Here is a 19252-nt window from a genome sequence, read left to right on the forward strand (position 1 = left end):
AAAAGAAAGAGGAGGTGCCAGATACCAGTTACATGGGAGAACATCCAACATAGTCATTACTTACTTACAGCTCATCACAGCACAGGGCCGCTAGCAGCGAATGCAGCGACACGATATATGGCTAGTTTCTTGGCTATGTTCACATCAAGGTTCGCAATTCCTTGGGGATTTTGTGACAGACAGGCTTGAACCGTAGTCACCAGAGTTTCGAGGTACGGTTTTGTCCACAGCGTTGTTGCAGAGGGTGCTTGTGTTTCCTTGGGATAAGTTTTTCCACTTTGCTTTTCAGACAATCTAAAACCTCTATGACTTTCGGTAGTTGGGTCTCGAAGCTCGTTTAAATTTCAGTAGGGCTCTTTTTCAATTTGTATATTTTTAGAGGTGCTGAAGCGATTTACGAGTAAATCGTTCTAAAAGTACGCAAAAGAAAGAAAAAATCGTTAAATAACCACAGAAAACAGCCATATTAAACAGTTCGTGGTAACGAACAGTAAGTAAGGAGTGACCCGGCTCAATAGTCACTGAAACTTTGAAAAACGGATTTTTGATACCAATCAATTCCACAAAACAATCGGATTTTTATGCTGATTTTAAATTTATAAGTTTTATCAAGTTTAGTCTTGGAATTTTTTATATTTTTTTTTGCCAGAAGAAAGATCACGGATACGTGTTCATTTTTGTTTTTCCCAGGGGTGATCGTATCGACCAAGTGGTCCTAGAATGTCGCGAGAGGACTCATTCGAACAGAAATTAAAAGTTCTAGATAGCCATTTTGTTCTGCATAGTCGAAAAATCTAATAACTGTGTCTTTGAGGACTACTTAATCCACCACAGTCCCCCGGAGAAGGGCTGCAAGTTATGAACTTTTCCCATTGTTTACATATAGTTTTGGTTATTAGGAAGTATACAGACGTTTTCAGGAGGGATTTTTCGGGTGGTAGGGAGGGGGATCGGGGGAAGGGGGTTATGTTGGAGGATCTCTCCATGGGGAAGAGAGTTTTCATTTTTGGAAATTCTGGATTGTTGGATTTTCCAGCATTATTTAAAAAACAATCAGAAATTAAATTAAAAAAAAACAAAACAGGTTTTTTCAATTGAAAGTAAGGAGCAATATTCAAACTTGAAATGAACAGAGATTATTACGTATATGAGGGGGTTCATCCCCTCCTCAATCCCTTGCTCATTCCGCTAAAGTATTTTTAGTAATTTTAAAAGAGCTATTTATTCTAATTAAACGGCCTTTGTGATTCGAAGTTCATTCTTAAAGAATTGGAACACATTTTGAACTTAAGCGTAAAGAGCGAGGTATTGACGAGGGGGCAGACCCCCTCATATACGTATATAGAAGTTCGAAAACGTAAGTTAAGTCGTAAGTTACGTATATTTATTACTAATAGAAACGTTTCCAATAAAATTAAAAGGTCTAGTGCTCTTTTTAAGTAATTAAAAAAATTGGAGGGCAACTAGGCCCCCTCCCCCTTTTTTTCTCAAAATCATCCGATCAAAATTTTGAGAAAGCCATTTAGCCATAAAAAGCAAAAAAAAATGTAAAATTAATATGTAAATTTCGTTTAATTATTCATGTACGGTGAGCGAAATTCAAAACCTGCATTGATTCAAAAAGGTTCAGAAATTAAATAAAAAAAACAGTTTTTTTTACTGAAAGTAAGGAGTGACATTAAAATTAAAACGAACAGAAATTATTCCATATGTGAAAGGGGCTGTCCCCTCCTCAACGCCCTGCTCTTTACGCTAAAGTTTTTTATTCTTTTAAAAAGTAGAGTTGTTGCAAAGAGTCAAACTGTAGTGTAAAGAGCGAGGCGCTGAGGAGGGGACAGTCCCTTTCATGTATGGAATAATTTCTGTTCGTTTTAAGTTTTGATGTCGCTCCTTACTTTCAATTAAAAAAAACTTGTTTTTTGTTTGTTTTTGTTTAATAAATAACAAAGAATGACGACAAATATTTTATGTGGATTCAGACTTTTCTGTTGATTTTTGGTCGTCTCGGTATCTTCTTTCTTTGTCTGGAGATGGATTGAGAATTTGGTACAAGACTTAAAATTCGGTAGAAGTGAAAACACTGCTTTTGATATGCAGGAATCAACCAGACAGCCTTTGATTGAGAAGCGCTGTTTCTTCCACTGCGTCGTGACAGTGGAGTAATGAGAGAAAATGGAGTAATGGGAGAAGCAAAAGACTCCCTCTTTCTACTGAGTATAACCTGTCAAATTCGGATATTGTAAACATCTTCCTTTCCTTTTGAATGGAGGTTGAAAGATCAAAACTCCTCTTGTAAGGGTTGGACTTCGGTACACCTGTACAAATATACGAATCCGGATATAAATCTTATTTATTTTAATAATTTTTAGATGGTCCAAAATGCTGCCCAAGAAGGACATACCTGCACTACGTGTGGAAAAACGCTAAAGTTAAGGCGCTCCTTGAACCGGCATATGAGAGACGTTCACGGAAAAGACAAAACCGAGAGACAAAGTATCAAGAAAGAAGTTCAGCATAAATCCCAAATCCCTGTTAACAATGGCCTGGACCCTCTCAATCAACAACAGGTAGTTTTCAGTTTCCTTCTTCTTCTTACATAAAATTCTTCTTCTTTATAAAAATCATTTTATTGATACTAGCTATGGTAGTCCAGAATATATTCCAACCAAATGATGCTGCTGCTTATAAAACAAAAATAGAAAAACAAACACTTGACAACCACTTATTAAACAGTGACTTATAGTAGGGTGCAAATGATTTTGAGAAGCGAATTGCGCATACATTAGGCGGATTTAATCTATCTAATTTGTATTATTATATTTTATATAATAATATAATAGTATCTTATCCTATTATATTTTATAATATCATTTATGTTTTTTATCTTTTATTTAATCTTTTTATCTAAAATGGTGGTAATATTTTTCTGTATTTGTCACTGCGGGGAATTATTGACCAAGTTTAAAGATGTAAATGAACATGGGAATAGGGAGCTACAGGCCCCTGCCCTCTGTGTGTGCTTATTGAAATTCAATATTTTTTCTTTTCCTTTTTTTTTTAATTAGGATATTTTATTATCCAGCCTACGCTAGTGCTAAATCAAAAACATTTTATGGTTCAATTTCAGTTTAATAATGGGGACTATTCAAGAAAATAAACAACGAAAAAATACACATAGAGCAGTAAAAAAAGCAATACAACAGAACAATTAAGCTCCTAAAACTTTCGCTTGCTTGGAGTAACTCCTTAAACAAAGGAATTAAATTTAAAAAACAAAAAAAGAAAGAAAAAAAGATCTACACTTGCGCGACTCCTGGTCGCAACAACCCTTCCAAACAACAACAACTCATTCGACCTGCCAACACACCCAAAAAATCGTTAGTGACCGTTAACGCGTCACTTGTGATGATTTGGAAGGTTCTATGTCTAGCGACATCACTTGACGAAAATTTTAACGAAAAAATTAAAGCAAAGCTCGTGAAGAGACGGTACTTGTAATGGAAATAATCTATGCTCATAACTTGTAGAAGCGTTGCATAGAATTATTTCGATATCTCTGCTTTCTTATAGTACTGAGAAGATATTTCTTTGCTTACGATTACAAAGGTGTACAGTCTATCAAGTTGAATGCTACCATCAACAGCTATCAATACAAGCACATTTACATAATTCTAGACAAAGGGGAAATATTGAGAAGATATTTTGCGAAACGCAAGAAAACAAGAGTAAGGTTTTGACTTTTCCAAATTGTAAACATTTTTCGAAACATTACTTAAATAATTTCGAAGACCACACTGCCTTTCCATGACGATAAATAAAAGTTCAAATAGGGATAAAATCCTTTTAATAGACAGTGATAAATTTCACAAAAATACTAGATATTTCGGTCACATATGTGACCGAAATATCTAATATTTTTGTGAAATTTATCACTGTCTATTAAAAGGGTTTTATCCCTATTATAAACGAAACACACGACAGAAAATATTAAACATAAAATCAGATCTCCAAAATTAGAAATCAAACTGGAAAAAGAGAATTAGAAGTACAGTAAAGCAAATAAAACGGTGAGCTTTGGCAGCCAATGAATATAAAACACTAAGGATAAAATGGGTAAAAATTAGTTAAAAAGGAAGAGCAAGGCTAACTTTCTAGGCAGATTAGTACTTCATAGGGACCAAGCTTTGTTTAATTGAAAAAAAAAAAAAATTAAAACTGCATAACTGTAGGCCTATATGGGGGGGGGGGGGTATTTTCGTTCAAAATTGAGTTCAAATTCACCTGGTTTTTAAAATATAGGCTATGTATATATAAAATATAGGCTGTATGTTTGTGCAAGTCTTCACTTAATCAAACCAAACAATAATATATAATTTTCGCTGTCTTTGGTACTTTTAATCGATAAATAAACAAGTAGAGATTTTTTTGAGTTCGTGTTTTTTTTTTTCAAACTGATATAAATGAAACATAAACAGCTAGAAAGTACTACACATGTAGTAAAATTGCCATAATTAAGAATCAAGCAGGAAACAGAATTAAAATTAAAGGAAATGAAACAGAGGGGGTCAATTAATACAAAACGCTAATGGTAAAAGGGAAAAAATCATTTAAAAAAGAAGAATCAGGGTATTTTCTAGGAGCTTGGTATCAAAGGGGACCAAGGGGACAAGAGGACTTAAAAAATAAAATAAAAATATGTTTAGATATCAATTCAACTTTGATACTGTTGAGAATGGGTTTTGGAGTTGTCAGTAAATGAATTCAGTTTCTTAAATCAAGTATTTCACAAAAGATAGAAGCAAAACAAATTAGATATATCGTCCACGTTAAATAAACAAAAAGTAAATATTTAAATAAATAAAAAGCATATGTTTACTCCATGAGTAAACAAAGTAAATACATTATCTTCACAATACTCTACGGCCTGGTAAAACAGGTCCGGCGCGACAGCGTCACAAGTACAACTTCTGACACTTTAAATAGTCAATAATAAAAATTACAAAAGAGGCGTGATAAAAGAAAAAAAAACAACTTGTGAATATGACACCCAGAAGAAAGAAAGAAAGCAAAAGCAAGTAAAACATTGCCCTTCATGAGTTAACCCCAAAGATCTTGGTCACCCCCATTGCAATTCCCAGTAGGCAAAGCGCATTTGAATTACCCTTACTCCATGCCTATCTACCTTAGTTCTGCCCTAGGATGGATGTTAGACTATTTATCAAAAGTGAGATGACATCATTTTTATACAACTTTGAAAAATGATTATACCAGCTTTGTTTCTCATAGAGACTATCTGTCTTGGCTGTAATCTAACTAGTCATGAGTATTGCGTCTTTAATTACTTCCACCAAGTTGATTTTAAGACAAAAATCCGCCAAAAAACACGCATAAAAAAAAACAAAAACAAAGACCAAAAGATTAATCACAAGACTCTATAGTGGAAACTTACGCAAGCATATTTATCTTAAAAAATTAGCGAAAATTGCGAGCACAATTTTTAATGGAAAAATCCTCCGTATGAAGTTTTGCGGTTATTGGTACTAGCAGTTGCCAAATTAAAAGAAAAATGTGGATGGAAATCAATACAAACAACAAAAGTACGAAGAACAAAAGGGAAATCTTTTTGTAAGACAGTGGAGATAATTTGAATGAATATTTCGGCCCTATGTCCAAGGGCCGTCCTCAGCAAGACAAAAATATATAAAAGAAAAAAGACTCACAACAACATGCGACCAATAAAACCAAAAAAATGGAAATTCTTTCAAAACAATCCTAGCATCATTACTTCAGCGAAGTTCAACCAGGACTTATTATAAATCAATAAATAAATAAGTTAAGACGTGTGGCACCAAGCAGCCTAAGGAGGTGTCTTCCTTTTGAAGGTGTTGCTGTATTCGAGACATAAAAGGTCAATGTTCAAATTCTACGGAGAAAACGGTTGTCAAATTTAGCTAATTAATTTTCCTTATTTATTGTCATGGTTCAACATTCCAACACCGACGAAAACATGTTACTACACTAAAAACTTCCTAATTTTTAAACAACCGAAAGAAAAAAACTTGGAAACTCACGGTTTTCAAACACGAATAAACCTACGATGGATCTTGGGCATAGCTTTTTTTAATGTCCTTGGTACTTCAACAAGAACATTAAAAATTAACTCCAACAATATTTTTTAATTATTATTTTCGCAGCCTCAAAAGCCATGTAAGACGTACACATGTACAAGGTGTGGCGTAACAGTCAAGTCCTCATGGTCCTTAACCCGACACACAAGGAACGTGCATGGCGAGGGCAAAATAGCTTGTCTCAACCAAGGCTGCCCTCTTTTGTTCACAGCTAAACAGGCCATGATTCGCCATTATGGAGAATGCAGAGGTAAGTGGAAAAATGAAACTAAGATTGTAAAAAAAAAAAAAATATATAACTCAGCTTCAGTGGGGTCAGTTCGGAAAGTCACCTGTTGTTGCGAAAACATCCTTCTCAAAAATTAAATAAGAAATAAAATAGCGTAATCACAAAAATTATAATATAGATATAATAATGAAAATATTATAACAAAAGAGAGAAGAAAGTAAATGCTTTGAAATTATTAAAGTAAAAATCATGTTATCAAGTAGCTGTTACTAGTAGCAAATCTCCTGAAGGAGGATTTGCTATTAATAAAAAGGTGGGGCTACTAGTTAAAAAGGCTACTACTTAAAAACGCTGATAGTTAAAAAGTGGGGCTACTAGTTAAAAGATTACTACCTAAAAAGGTGGAGCTATTAGTAAAAAGGCGGGGCTACTAGTTAAAAAGATTGCTAATGAAAGAGGCGGGGCTAGTTAAAAAGGCTACTGCTTAAAAAGGTGGGGCTATTGGCTTCCCTTTCTGGCTTAAACTTATGTAATTTTTTTACGAAAATATGTCACAGATGTAAACCAATGAAATTCGGGTACCAAGAACAATGAAATTAAATCTGATCTTTTGAATTGGTTACGTTAAAACTTACGCAATCACTTAGGTCTTAAAAAAACAAGGAAAATCGAGACTTCAAATTTAGAGAAAAAAACAACTTAAATATACAGTTCAGGAATTTCTATTTTTATTAAAAAAAGGTGCCAAAAAAAGAGAAAAGAAAACGTTGGTAAAAGCCAGCAAAAAATAAGCTAACTCAAATGATGCCAAGTGGCTTGACAAGGGGTATTCTTTCTTTGAAGGTGTAGTTGTCTTTGGGAATTCAACAGATTTTTAATTTATGAATTTTTACGATCGAGATACGTCAAATTGAATGGATTAGTTTTTCTTATTCATTTTCACTGTTCAACGTAGCAACACTGACAAAAATATTAGTCTTGCCTAAAAAATGTATAATTTGGTAAGAAACGAAAGAAAAATCTTAAATCGTGTATTTCAAGTATCAATAAACCTTAGAGGGGTGCAGAGGGCAAAAGGGTTAAATATGATCTTGGTAATTGTATCATATCGGTTGTCTACAGAATTTCTCATTTTCTTTTTGATTTAACAGCGTATGGTAAAATATAACAGTTTAAATAAGGTTATGGTTTCAAAGACTCGTAGCCGAAAATGTTTTTGATGAAAAAAAAGATCACGACAACGGTGCCAACGACAGCGTTGGTGACGCGTTGTAAATGAAATATGCTAATTAGTAAGAATGATTGTAGAACATTGCGGTTGTAGAAAAGCTAAAAAAACATCAACAAAAGTTTGACATCAAGATATCAAATATGGAAGCACTAAAGACACGTGCTACCGATCCGTGCGAGTAAAGCAAGTAGAGGGAGCTGGCGCCAGGCTTTGTTGTTGATGGCTGAAGGTAGTGTTGTAACTGGTAAAATTTGTCACGGTAAGATTTGGTATTTTACCGTAATTTTACAGACATAGTAGAAAAAAAGCAAATTTGAATTTTCTGATATTTTTACAAGGTTGTCAACTATAAAAGAAACACAAATTCCTGCTGTATATATATATTATATAATATATATATATATATATATATATATATATATATATATATATATATATATATATATATATATATATATATATTATATATATATATATATATATTATATATATATATATATATATATATATATATATATATATATATATATATATATATATATATATATATATGGATATTTGGCAGGCATCCTGATTGAAAAATTGAAAAGAAACGTTAAGTAGAACGTTAGAATAAAACCGAAATTGAAGGGGCTGTAATCTTACTCGGAGGAAGTTCAATTAAGACCGTAAAAAAGATCAATGCCAAATTTTCAAATTCAAATCCTGGGAGAAAAAAAAAAAAATTCAAGGGGCCTCATAAACTATATCGATTTAAACTTATCCACCCATGATAAAGTTTAATAGCCCTAATTCATTAGCCTTAAGTTTATGTTTTTTTCCGTTGGTAGCGCAGGTATTTCCTTGTTGTGTTTTTTTCTCCATCTAGGATATTTAAAATAGGAGCTTCATGGAGCAAGATAAAGGAAACTTAGCTATTCATGGCCGAGTTTGGGGGCCTTCTCTCTTACTTTAACAGCCTTAATGCACGGCTTTAACATTAACGTTTTCAAACATGTAGGGAAGGAATGTTCTTCTTGTGCCGTATTTTTAACAGTCTAAAATATTAAAAAAAAGAACTTTATAAAGCAAGATAGCCGAAACTTGGCTATTCATGGTTTAGTTCGATAGCTTTAACAACAGCGTTAATTCATGGCTTTACCTAACTTTTTTCACTTGATATTTTTTGTTCAGCGTTTTGACCCATTTAAAATATGGAAAAGAGGAACTTCATGAAGCAAGGTAAACGAAACTTACCTATTCATGGTCGAATTTGGTGGCCTTCTCTCTAACTATAAGAGCCTTAATTCATGGCTTTAAGTTCACTTTTTTTCACGTAATCTTCTTGTTCAGCATTTTCTGCCATTTAAAATACTCAAAAGAGGAGCTTCACAAAGCAAGGTAAATAAAACTTATATATTCATGGACAAATTTTCTAAGGGACACATCCTCGAAATTAATTTTGTTTTAAAGTGTCAATGGCACTGAAAACGAAATCTGATTGTTTGCATTGGTTAACTGGAAACTTACACAACCATACATAAGTTACAAAATTCAGAAAAAATCGGGAATTTATGTCTATGATCTCCATTATGAGTGCCAAATTAAAAAAAGAAGCGCTGGTGAAAAATCAGCAAAAAATAAATTAAAATAGTCCCAAACATCCTAAGAAAATGTACCTTTCCTTTAAAGATGTAGTTGTATTTGGGATTCAACAGGTTGTTCATGTTTGAATTCATACCGACAAAAAACATTATCAAATTTAACTGATATATTTTGCTTGTTTATTTTCACGTTCAATATGGCAACACTGACCAAATGGGACACCGCCGTACAAGCTTCCTCTGAAGCACTGTTTCGGGGATCGGTTTGTGGATGACGTTATTTCTGTGTGGGATCATGGAGAAGGGTCACTTAACACATACCTTCTTGTCATATCTAAACACTTAAGTTTATAATCTTCATATCACCTAAAAACTAAAAGATAATCATAAACTGTCTTTTCATGCGTTTTAATGCTCAAAAAGTCTCTCAACCTTCAGTTTTCGATTTATAGAAGGCCTACACATTACGATAGCATATTTGAATTTTTCTACCAACAAAAAGAAAAAAAAAGAGTGGTTTAAATCCTTTAGTTTTATTTGGCAAAATCCAATCGTCGTTAATTATGGCTTTCTCCTCTGTACGACACCTATCTGGTAAGTAACATCAACAGATTTTTTAGCGACTTCAATCTACTATCTCATTTACTTAGTTATTCTTTCTTTTCTGGTAGCTCTGTTATGGCAGGATATCCTATGAATTTTCTGGTATCCCTTAACAAAAGGTTAAAAAGGGCCAAAAAAATGTATCTATACCACCATGGGCACCCATAAGCTGAATTTTTAGGAGGGAGGGGACTTATTTCGTACAAATTTCATTATTAAAAAAAAGCCGAAAGAAAAATCTTTGAAAATAATAGTTTTAGATATGAAAAAACTTAAGATTCAGGGGTTCAGGGGTTCTTCATAGATGAGTATTTGAACGCTAGCATAAAGCTAGAAGCAACCCTCTTCATGTGTAGGATAATGTATGTTCTTTTTAAGTTCAATGCTGCTCCTTAATTGGGATGGCACAGACTGCCTTGAATCGGCTCTCAACGATATGGAAATCTCCAAAATTCTCATTAAGGCTCAAAATGAGACTTCAATAGCAAGTACTGCTTTACTCATGTGAAACCTGGAAAGTCGACCGAACTCTAGAGAAACGTCTGCTAGCCTTTGAGAACTACTTTCTCCGACGATTGTTGCACGTCCGGTGGTACCACCGAGTTACCAAAGAAAAAATACGAAACCGCAGCATGCAACCACCCGTCACAGAAGTAATCAAGTATAGGCGCAGGGGCTTTCTTGGTCACGTATTACGCATGCCGGACAGTAGACTACCGAAGATGACGTTCCAATGGAATCCAGGGGGATCAAGGATCAGAGGCAGGCCGATGAATACTCTACGCCGGACGTACGAAAAAGACCGAGCAACAATAAACACTGCCCAGCTTCAAAAAGATTGGCGGAGTCTCACTGATGCCCTATGCGCCCTGTATGGCGTTGGAGGAACTAAGGGCTAAGGTCTTTACTTTCATTTGGAAGAGCTTGTTGTTAATTTTAATTTTTAATTATTTTATAACCACATCCTTGTCTATGTCTAGTTTGAGGGGGGGGGGCTTCCACCCTATGGGCCATCACTTTTTAGATTAAACCTTAGCTTTTTTTTTTATTTATCTTGATGTACTTGATACTTTAAGGAAATATTAGGATGTGTAGGTTGAAGATCCTCCAGAGTCATTGCTAGCTCACATGGCGTCGAATCGGTTTTTCGTTTGCGTTTTTTTTTTTTTTTTTGTACAGGGTCAATTAGCAAGGTTGTCGCCCAAACTTGCTGCGGTGGGGGTCGAACCCTGGGCCCTGTATTGCCAAGCAGAGCATCAATTCATGGTGATACAGTAGGGTTAAGAAATATTAGAGGGGGAGATGATGTTATTCTGTAAAATAAAGGGAATCTTTTCCTGGGTTTTAAATTTGTTTCGTAGATTTATTATCAAACAGTTCGTGGAAACGAACTGTAAGTAAGGAGCGACCCGGCTCAATAGTAACCGAAACTCTAAAAAACGGAATTAGATACCAATAGATACATCAAAAGAATCGGATTTTAATTTTGATTTCAAATATATAAGTTTCATCAAGTTTAGTCCTACCCTTCAAAAGTTACGCGCCTGAAAAAATTTGACTGACTTTTGAAAAAAGGGGGAAAGACCCCTAAAAGCTATTGAACCTTAATGAAAATAACACCATCAGATTCAGCGTATCAGAGAACCCTACTGTCGAGGTTTAAAGCTCCTATTTGAAAAAATCTGGAATTTTGTATTTTTTTGCCACAAAAAAGATTACGGATGCGTGTTTATTTGTTTTTTGTTTGTTTTTTCCCCCAGGGGTGATCGTATCGACCCACTGGTCCTAGAATATCGTGGGAGGGCTCATTCAAACGGAAGTTAAAAGTTCTAGTGCCCTTTTTAAGGGACCAAAAAAATGAAGGGCAACTAGGCTCCCACGCTCATTTTTTTTCCAAAGTCACCCGATCAAAATTTTGAGATAGCCATTCTGTTCAGCATGGTCGAAAATATAATAAATATTTCTTTTAGGATGACTTAATCCCCCAAAGTCCCCGGGGGAGGGCTCAAAGTTATGAACTTTACCCAATGTTTACATATAGTATTGATTATTGGGAAGTATACAGAAGTTTTCAAGGGGGAGTTTTTCTGGTGGGGGGGGGGGTCGGGCGTTATGTGAGAGGATCTTTCCACGGAGAAAGTTTTCATGGGGAAGGGAAATTGATATGAAGGGTTGCTGGATTTCTCAGCACTGTTTAAAAAAACGATCAGAAATCAAATAAAAAAATAAACAAGTTTTTCAACTGAAAGTAAGGAGCAACATCAAAACCTAAAAGGAACAGAAATTATTAAGTACATGATTGGGTTCGCCCCCTAGTCATTACCTCGCTCTTTAAGCCAAAGATTTTTTAGTACTTTCATTAGAGCTATTTATTCTAATTAACGGCCTCTGTGATTAAGGGGTCATTTTTAAAGAATTGGAACAAAATTCGAACTTTAGCGTAAAGAGCGAGGTACTGACTAGGAGGCGAACCCCCTTAATACGTATTAAAAATATACGGATATAGAAGATCGTTACATAAGTTAATTCACAAGTTCCATACATTTATTACTAATAAAAACGTTCGTAAATAAAATTAAACAACTTTCGAGAAAGCCATTTAACCAAATAAAAGTAAAATTAATATGGAAATTTTTGTTTAATTATTCATGTACTGTGAGCCAAAATAAAAACCTCCAAAAATTCAATAAAAAAAATCAAGAACGTTCAAAAATTAAATTAAAAATTTTTTTAAACTGAAAGTAAGGAGCAACATTAAAACTTAAAACGAACAGAAATCATTCCGTATACCAAAGGGGCTGTCCCCTCCTCAGCGCCTCGCTCTTTACGCTAAAGTTAGACTCTTTCTCACAACTCTATTTTTTTAAACAATAAAAAACTTTAGCGTAAAGAGCGAGGTGCTGAGGAGGGGACATCCCCTTTCATATACGGAATGGTTTCTGTTCGTTTTAGTTTTAATGTTGCTCCTTACTTTCAGTTAAAAATAAACTTGTTTTTTTTATTTAATTCTTATAGAAAGGGTGGCTAGAATAAAGCTAGAAGCAAACCTCTTCATAAGTAGGATAATGTTTTTGATTTTAATTTTGTTCGTTTTAAGTAGCATATCTAGGGTTATTGCAAGCGTGAGAGGGGGCTTCCGCCCTCTCAACCACCACTCTACATTAAACCTTATCTTTTATTATTTATTTTGATGTCCTTTGTACTTTAAAGAAATATCCTTTAAGGAAATCATGTCCTTTTTGATATTATTCCATAAAACAAAGGGAATGTGTTCCTGAATTTAATAATTATCTCATTGATTTATTATTCTTATAGCAAGGGAGGATGAACTAATTCAGGCTAGATATACCCAAGATATGGAGCAAGCCTACCAACAGCACTCGGACGCTGAAGCTTATCAGCCTGACATTGGCTCACAGGATCAGATGAGTGCCGAAGAGGAGAACAACATGAGTGACTCAAATTATGAGGAGACCACTGAAGTAATGGAATTGAAACCTGTTGTTGAAGGTTGTAATTTTTATCTATGAATGTATCTAAACTGGTGCGCAACCAGAAGTATATTGAGTGACGGGGAAGGGTACATAAAACTCAGAAGAATGGTGCTAAAATCGAGTAACGGGCGGGGGCTTGAATCTATAATTGTTTCTAAACTGAGGATGCAAATGTTAGAATGTTTTGATCGCTTGTGTGAGTGTCAAAATCACCAATTATAGATTTCAGGTCAACCTTGAAATTATTCCTAGCAATCCTAGCCGAGTGGTTAGCGCACTGGACTTGGATTCCTGAGATTAGGCGTTCGATTCCTGGTGTCGCTGGTTATTTGGTTTGGAACGGGGGTCAATGGTGTGACTCTGTAAGCTCAGCCAGAGTCGAGCCATCTGTAAATGGATACCTGGAGAAAACTAGGGGAAAAACCCGGGAAGTGTCGGATAATTTGCCCCCAGCCACGCATTCCACTCCCAGACGAAGGTAGTTAATCACATCGCACATCGCAGACCATTGGTCAGCAAGCGAAAACGTTTTTTTAAGCTTTTTGAAATGAGTGAAGTCTGTGCTATTTAAGACCGTATCGTTACTGTACTATGGTCACCAATAATGAGTTTGTGCTGGTTTAAATTAGCTCAAGCCAAATTTCACAGATGTGGGATGATAGAGTGCCAAAGATTGTGCTTTTTTCCAATCTATCTGGGGCCATACTTTTTGCCATCCATCTGGGGCCACACTTTTTGCCATCCATCTATGGCCACACTTTGCCATCCACCTGGGCCACACTTTTGCCATCCATCTGCGGCCACACTTTTTGCCATCCATCTGAGGTCACACTTTTTACCATCTATCTGGGGCCATAATCTTTGCCATCCGCCTGGGGCCACACTTTTTGCCGTCCATCTGGGGTTACACTTTTTGACATGTATTTGGGGCCACACTTTTGCCATCTATCTGTGGCCAAACTTTTTGCCATCCACCTGGGGCCACACTTTTGCCATCCCTCTGAGGCCATACTTTTTACCATCCATCTTGGACCACACTTTTTGCCATCAATCTGGGGTCACACGAAAAGGGTTGGAAGAGGTCACAAGGAACAATTTTTAATGAAATTGTAACTACATGGAAGGGGATAAAAAGTGAAGTATTAAAAAGATTGGAGTGAAGTAGGAGCGCGCGTAGTTGTGTTGGCCTTGTAGGTTGTTTTGTGTCGCAGTTAGTTGTTATTTAGTAGTAGTAGTAGTATTTAAAATCAGTTTTGAAGGCTATTGCATATAGTGACAAATTGATATAGGCGAGTGGGTACTGATGAACTTGCCTGGGAGGATCTCAAATTTAGTACCCGGGTGGGTATCTACCATTTATTGTTGTTAAATAGGAGGATCAACAAGAAACAATTTGCAGATGCTTGAACTATTCTTGTGAGAGGCATGGACAAGTTATCAAAATTAGGTCAACCTCTTTTAAACTAATGAATTCGGTGCTATTTAAGAGTTGATCACGACTGTACTGAGGTATTCGATAATAAACAACAACATAGATTTGATCGACAGACGTTACTGTGGTGATTCAAAGTTGTTGACAACAATTTCATAGTTAAACTGAGATGTATACCCCCCCCCCCCGTAAAATCAACTTAAAAATTGTTTATGATTACAAAAGTCTGTCATATTATTTTATGTATTTTGTTTCAACCAGCAAAAATTCATGCAACAAAACAGATTTGTTTATAACATATTTTGGAATAGCTATCAAACAGATCGTGGTAACGAACTATACGTAATTAAGGAGTGACTTGGCTCAGTAATAACCGAAACTCTAGAAAAAGGATGATAACCAATAATACATCAAGAAAATTGGCTTTTTTTGCTGATTCCAAATATATAAAATTCATTAAGTCTAATATTACCCGTCAAAATCAACGAGCCTGAGAACACTTGCCTGATTTTCCAAAAAAGGAGGAAATATCCGCCAAAAGTCAAGGGATGTTGATGAAAATCACACCATCAGATTCAGCATATCAAAAGACCTTTCTATAGATGTTTCAAGCTCCTATCTTCAAAAATAATTTTTTTTTTGTTTTTTTTTTCTTTTTTTTTTGTTTTTTTTTTTTTGGCAGAAGTAAGATCATTGATGCTTGTTTATTTGTTGTTGTTTTTTCCCAGAGATCGTATCGAGCCAATTGTACTAGAAGATCGGGAAAGGTTTTATTCAAACGGAATTATAAGTTCTACTGCCCTTTTTAAGTGAACGAAAATATTGGACGGCCAAATATCCCCCCTCCCATGACCCTTTTTTCCCCCAATGCTATCCGGTCAAAGTTTATATATCCATTTTGTTCAACAGAGATGAAAGGTCTAATAACTATGAGTTTGGGGATGACATGAGCCCCACAGCTCCTGGGAAAGGGCCGTAAGTTATGAAATATGTTTACCTGTAATCTTTGTAATTTAGAAATATATAGTTTTTTTTTGGGGGGGGGGGTAATTGTCCACTCGAGAATTGTCCGCGAGGAGGAAAATTTTGGGGGAAATTTGCCAGAATTAATGGCATTATTTAAAAACGATCAGAAGTTTTAGAGCCTACTGTTTGAGACGCTCTCAGTCTGTCGGGTACCCAAAGCAATGCGTTGGCAATTTCTCTGGAAAACATCTAGCATTTCTGATCGTTTTTAAATTATTCCGGGATATACACCACCCCCTGCGGATAGATCCCCCACACTATTTCTCCTGAAACATCTCGATATGCAAAATTTAGTCGTTTTTTAGCGCCCCCGCTTCTGAGCCATACTTGACCACTGTCATCACTCTAACTTTCAATATTTTAATCTTGGTTCGCAGACTTTTATTATTCTTCCAAACTTTTCTACTATGAAAAGACACCATGGGCCTTGGCTTTTTACTTTTAACATTTCCACCGAACCCACCATCTTCACGAATACTACCTAGTTAAGTGAAGCTGTTCACTTGATCGATCTTTTCATGTTACCCAACATGCTATTTTTACCTTAACTTATTCCTAGCCTTAGCGACTTATCAGCATAATCTAAGTCCAGGAGAGTTTTAATCCCCCAATTGATTCCGTGTTCTCCCATTGCCCTTAGAACAAAGTCCATCAAAATGATTCATATGAATGGGTATAGAACACATCCCTGCTTAACTCCTGATTCATTGCGTGACCAGCTACTAACTTCATTTTCTACCTTAACCGCAACAATGTTATTCTCATATTTAGCACTATTAAACTGAGGACTAGAGGTGTTTGATGAAAAATTTGGTTGACGCATTCACACTGCTCTTCTTTTAAAACTCGATCTACAACGTGTCTAAGTTTAAAAAGCATCATCATACCACGTAATTTCCTCCTACAGAAACCAAGGTAATCCCTCTATTATTACCACACTCTCTTATCAACTTTATTATTAAGAGGGCTAATTAGTTTTCCTTAAAACGTTACATACTTCCCCTTTTTCATAAATTATATTCATAATCTTTGGTGACTTATATCTAACCTCATAACCACCGTATTCAAGAAACTCATTTGCCACACCATCAGCACCTAGGGCCTTATTATTTTTAAATCCTATTAGTACTGCCACTAATTTTCCATCACAAAATAAATCTTCCTTCACATCAAAATTGTCACAAACTTCTTCATTATTTTCTATATCTTTTCCCGTAATTAAATGAAAAAAACAAGTTTTCTTTAACTGAAAAGTAAGGAACGACACTAAAGCTTAAAACGAACAGAAACTATTCCGTATATGAAAGGGCTGTCCCTCCTAAACGCCTCGCTCTTTACGCTAAAGTTTTTTATTGTTTAAAAAAATAGAGTTGTGAGAAAGTCAAACTTTAGCGTAAAGAGCAAGGCGTTGAGGAGGGGACAGCCCCTTTCATATACAGAATAATTTCTGTTCGGTTTAAGTTTTAATGTCGCTCCTTACTTTCAGTTAAAAAAAACCTGTTTTTTTAAATTAATTTTTGAACGTTTTTGAATAAATGCAGGTTTTGATCTTGGCTCACAGCACATGAATAATTAAAACAAAATTTTCATATTAATTTATTTTTATTTGGTTAAATGGCTTTCTCGAAACTTGTTTCATTTTATTTACGAACGTTTTTATTAGTAATAAATATACGTAACTTACGAATTAACTTACATAACGAACTTCTATATTCATATATTTTTAATACGTATATTAGGGGTTCACCCCCTAGTCAATACCTTGCTCTTTAAGCGAAATTTCGAATTTTGTTCCAATTCTTAAAAAATGACCGCTTAATCACAAAGGCCATTAATTAGAATAAACAGCTCTTATGAAAGGACTAAAAAATTTTCGGCTTAAAATGTGAGGTTTTGACTAGGGGGTGAACCCAGCCACATGTTTAATATTTTATGCTTGTTAAAGGTTTTGATGGTGCTGCTGTTGCAGTTGAAAAACTTGTTTTTTATATTTAATTTTTTATCTTTTTTTAAATAGTGATGGGAAGTCCGGCATCCCCTTCATAGCAATGCCCCTTCCCCCCATGAAAAATTCCTTCATGGAAAGATCCTCCTACATAACCCCCGACCCCAGGCACGTACGCAGGAATTTGTTTCGGGGGGGGCCAATTTGTTTCGGGGGGGGGGGCCAAATCCTTCAAACCCATTATTCTGTGACAAAAATCAGAAAATTATAGGAAAATGAAAAAATCGTGAGATTTTGGGGGGGGGGGGCAGAGGCCCCCCCCCTGCGTACGTCCCTGCCCGAACCCCCCCCCCCCCCACTACCGGGAAAAATCTCCCCTGAAAACGTCTGTACTGTATACTTCCCAATAACCAATACTATATGTTAACATTGGGTAAAGTTCATAACTTTCAGCCCTCCTCCCGGGAACTTCGGCGGATTAAGTCATCCTAAAAGACATACTTATAATATTTTCGAACATGCTGAACAAAATGGCTATCTCAAAATTTTGATCAGGTGACTTTGGAAAAACAATGAGCGTGGGAGGGGGCCTAGTTGCCCTCCATTTTTTTGGTCACTTAAAAAGGGCATTAGAACTTTTAATTTCCATTCCAATGTGCCCTCCCAAGATATTCTAGGACCACTGGGTCAATACGATTACCCCTGGAAAAAAAAAACACGCATCAGTGATCTTTCTTATGACAAAAAAATGCAAAATTCCACATTTTTGTAGATAGGAACTTGAAACCTCTACAGTAGGGTTCTCTGATGCGCGGAATATGATGGTGTGCTTTTCATTAAGGTTCTATAACTTTTAGGGGATCTTTCCCCCTTTTTTCGAAAATCCGCCAAATTTTCTCAGGCGCGCAACTTTTGATGGGCAGGATTAAACTTGCTGAAAGTTATATATTTGAAATCAGCATTAATATCGGATTCTTTTGATGTATCTATTTGTATCAAAATACCGTTTTCTAGAGTTTCAGTTACCATTGAGCCGGGTCCCAATAACCAAATACTATATATTGGGTAAATTGGGTAATATTGGGTAAAGTTCATAAATTTCAGCCCTCCTCCTGGGGGCTTCGAGGGATTAAGTCATCCTAAAAGACATAGTTATAATATTTTCTACCGTTTTGAACAAAATGGCTACCTTAAAATTTTGATCGTGAGACTTTGGGAAAAAAATGAGCATGGGAGGGGGCCTAGTTGCCCTCCATTTTTTTTTGTCACTTAAAAAGGGCACTAGAACTTTTAATTTTCGTTTCAATGAGTCCTACCGTGATATTCTAGGGCCACTGGGTCGATACGATGACCCCTGGGAAAAAAAAAAAACAAAAAAAAACACACACGCATTCGTGATCTGTATTCTGGCAAAAAATGCAAAATTCCACATTTTTCTAGATAGAAGCCTGAAACCTCTACAGCAGGGTTCTCTGATACGCTGAATATGATGGTGAGAATTTCATTAAGGTTCCATGACTTTTGGGGGGTCTTTCTCCCTTTTTCGAAAATCAGCCACATTTTCTCAGGCGCGTAACTGTT

General features: G+C 35.6%; 1 protein-coding gene across 3 annotated transcripts in view; it reads left to right on the top strand.

The window, feature by feature from the left end:
• The window catches only part of LOC148954749 (uncharacterized), a 61904-nt gene that overhangs the window by 40003 nt on the left and 2649 nt on the right, over nt 1–19252 (top strand). For all 3 annotated transcript variants that reach the window (XM_089086720.1, XM_089086719.1, XM_089086721.1), the window contains exons 4-6: nt 2370–2567; nt 6195–6378; nt 13090–13284. In XM_089086720.1, the coding sequence (XP_088942846.1) occupies nt 2370–2567; nt 6195–6378; nt 13090–13284 (577 nt within the window). The remainder of the gene's footprint in view (nt 1–2369; nt 2568–6194; nt 6379–13089; nt 13285–19252) is intronic.

This window comes from Artemia sp. Qi Xiang Cuo, chromosome 3 (genome assembly GCF_049724085.1).
Source record: "Artemia sp. Qi Xiang Cuo chromosome 3, ASM4972408v1, whole genome shotgun sequence".
Taxonomy (NCBI): domain Eukaryota; kingdom Metazoa; phylum Arthropoda; class Branchiopoda; order Anostraca; family Artemiidae; genus Artemia; species Artemia sp. Qi Xiang Cuo.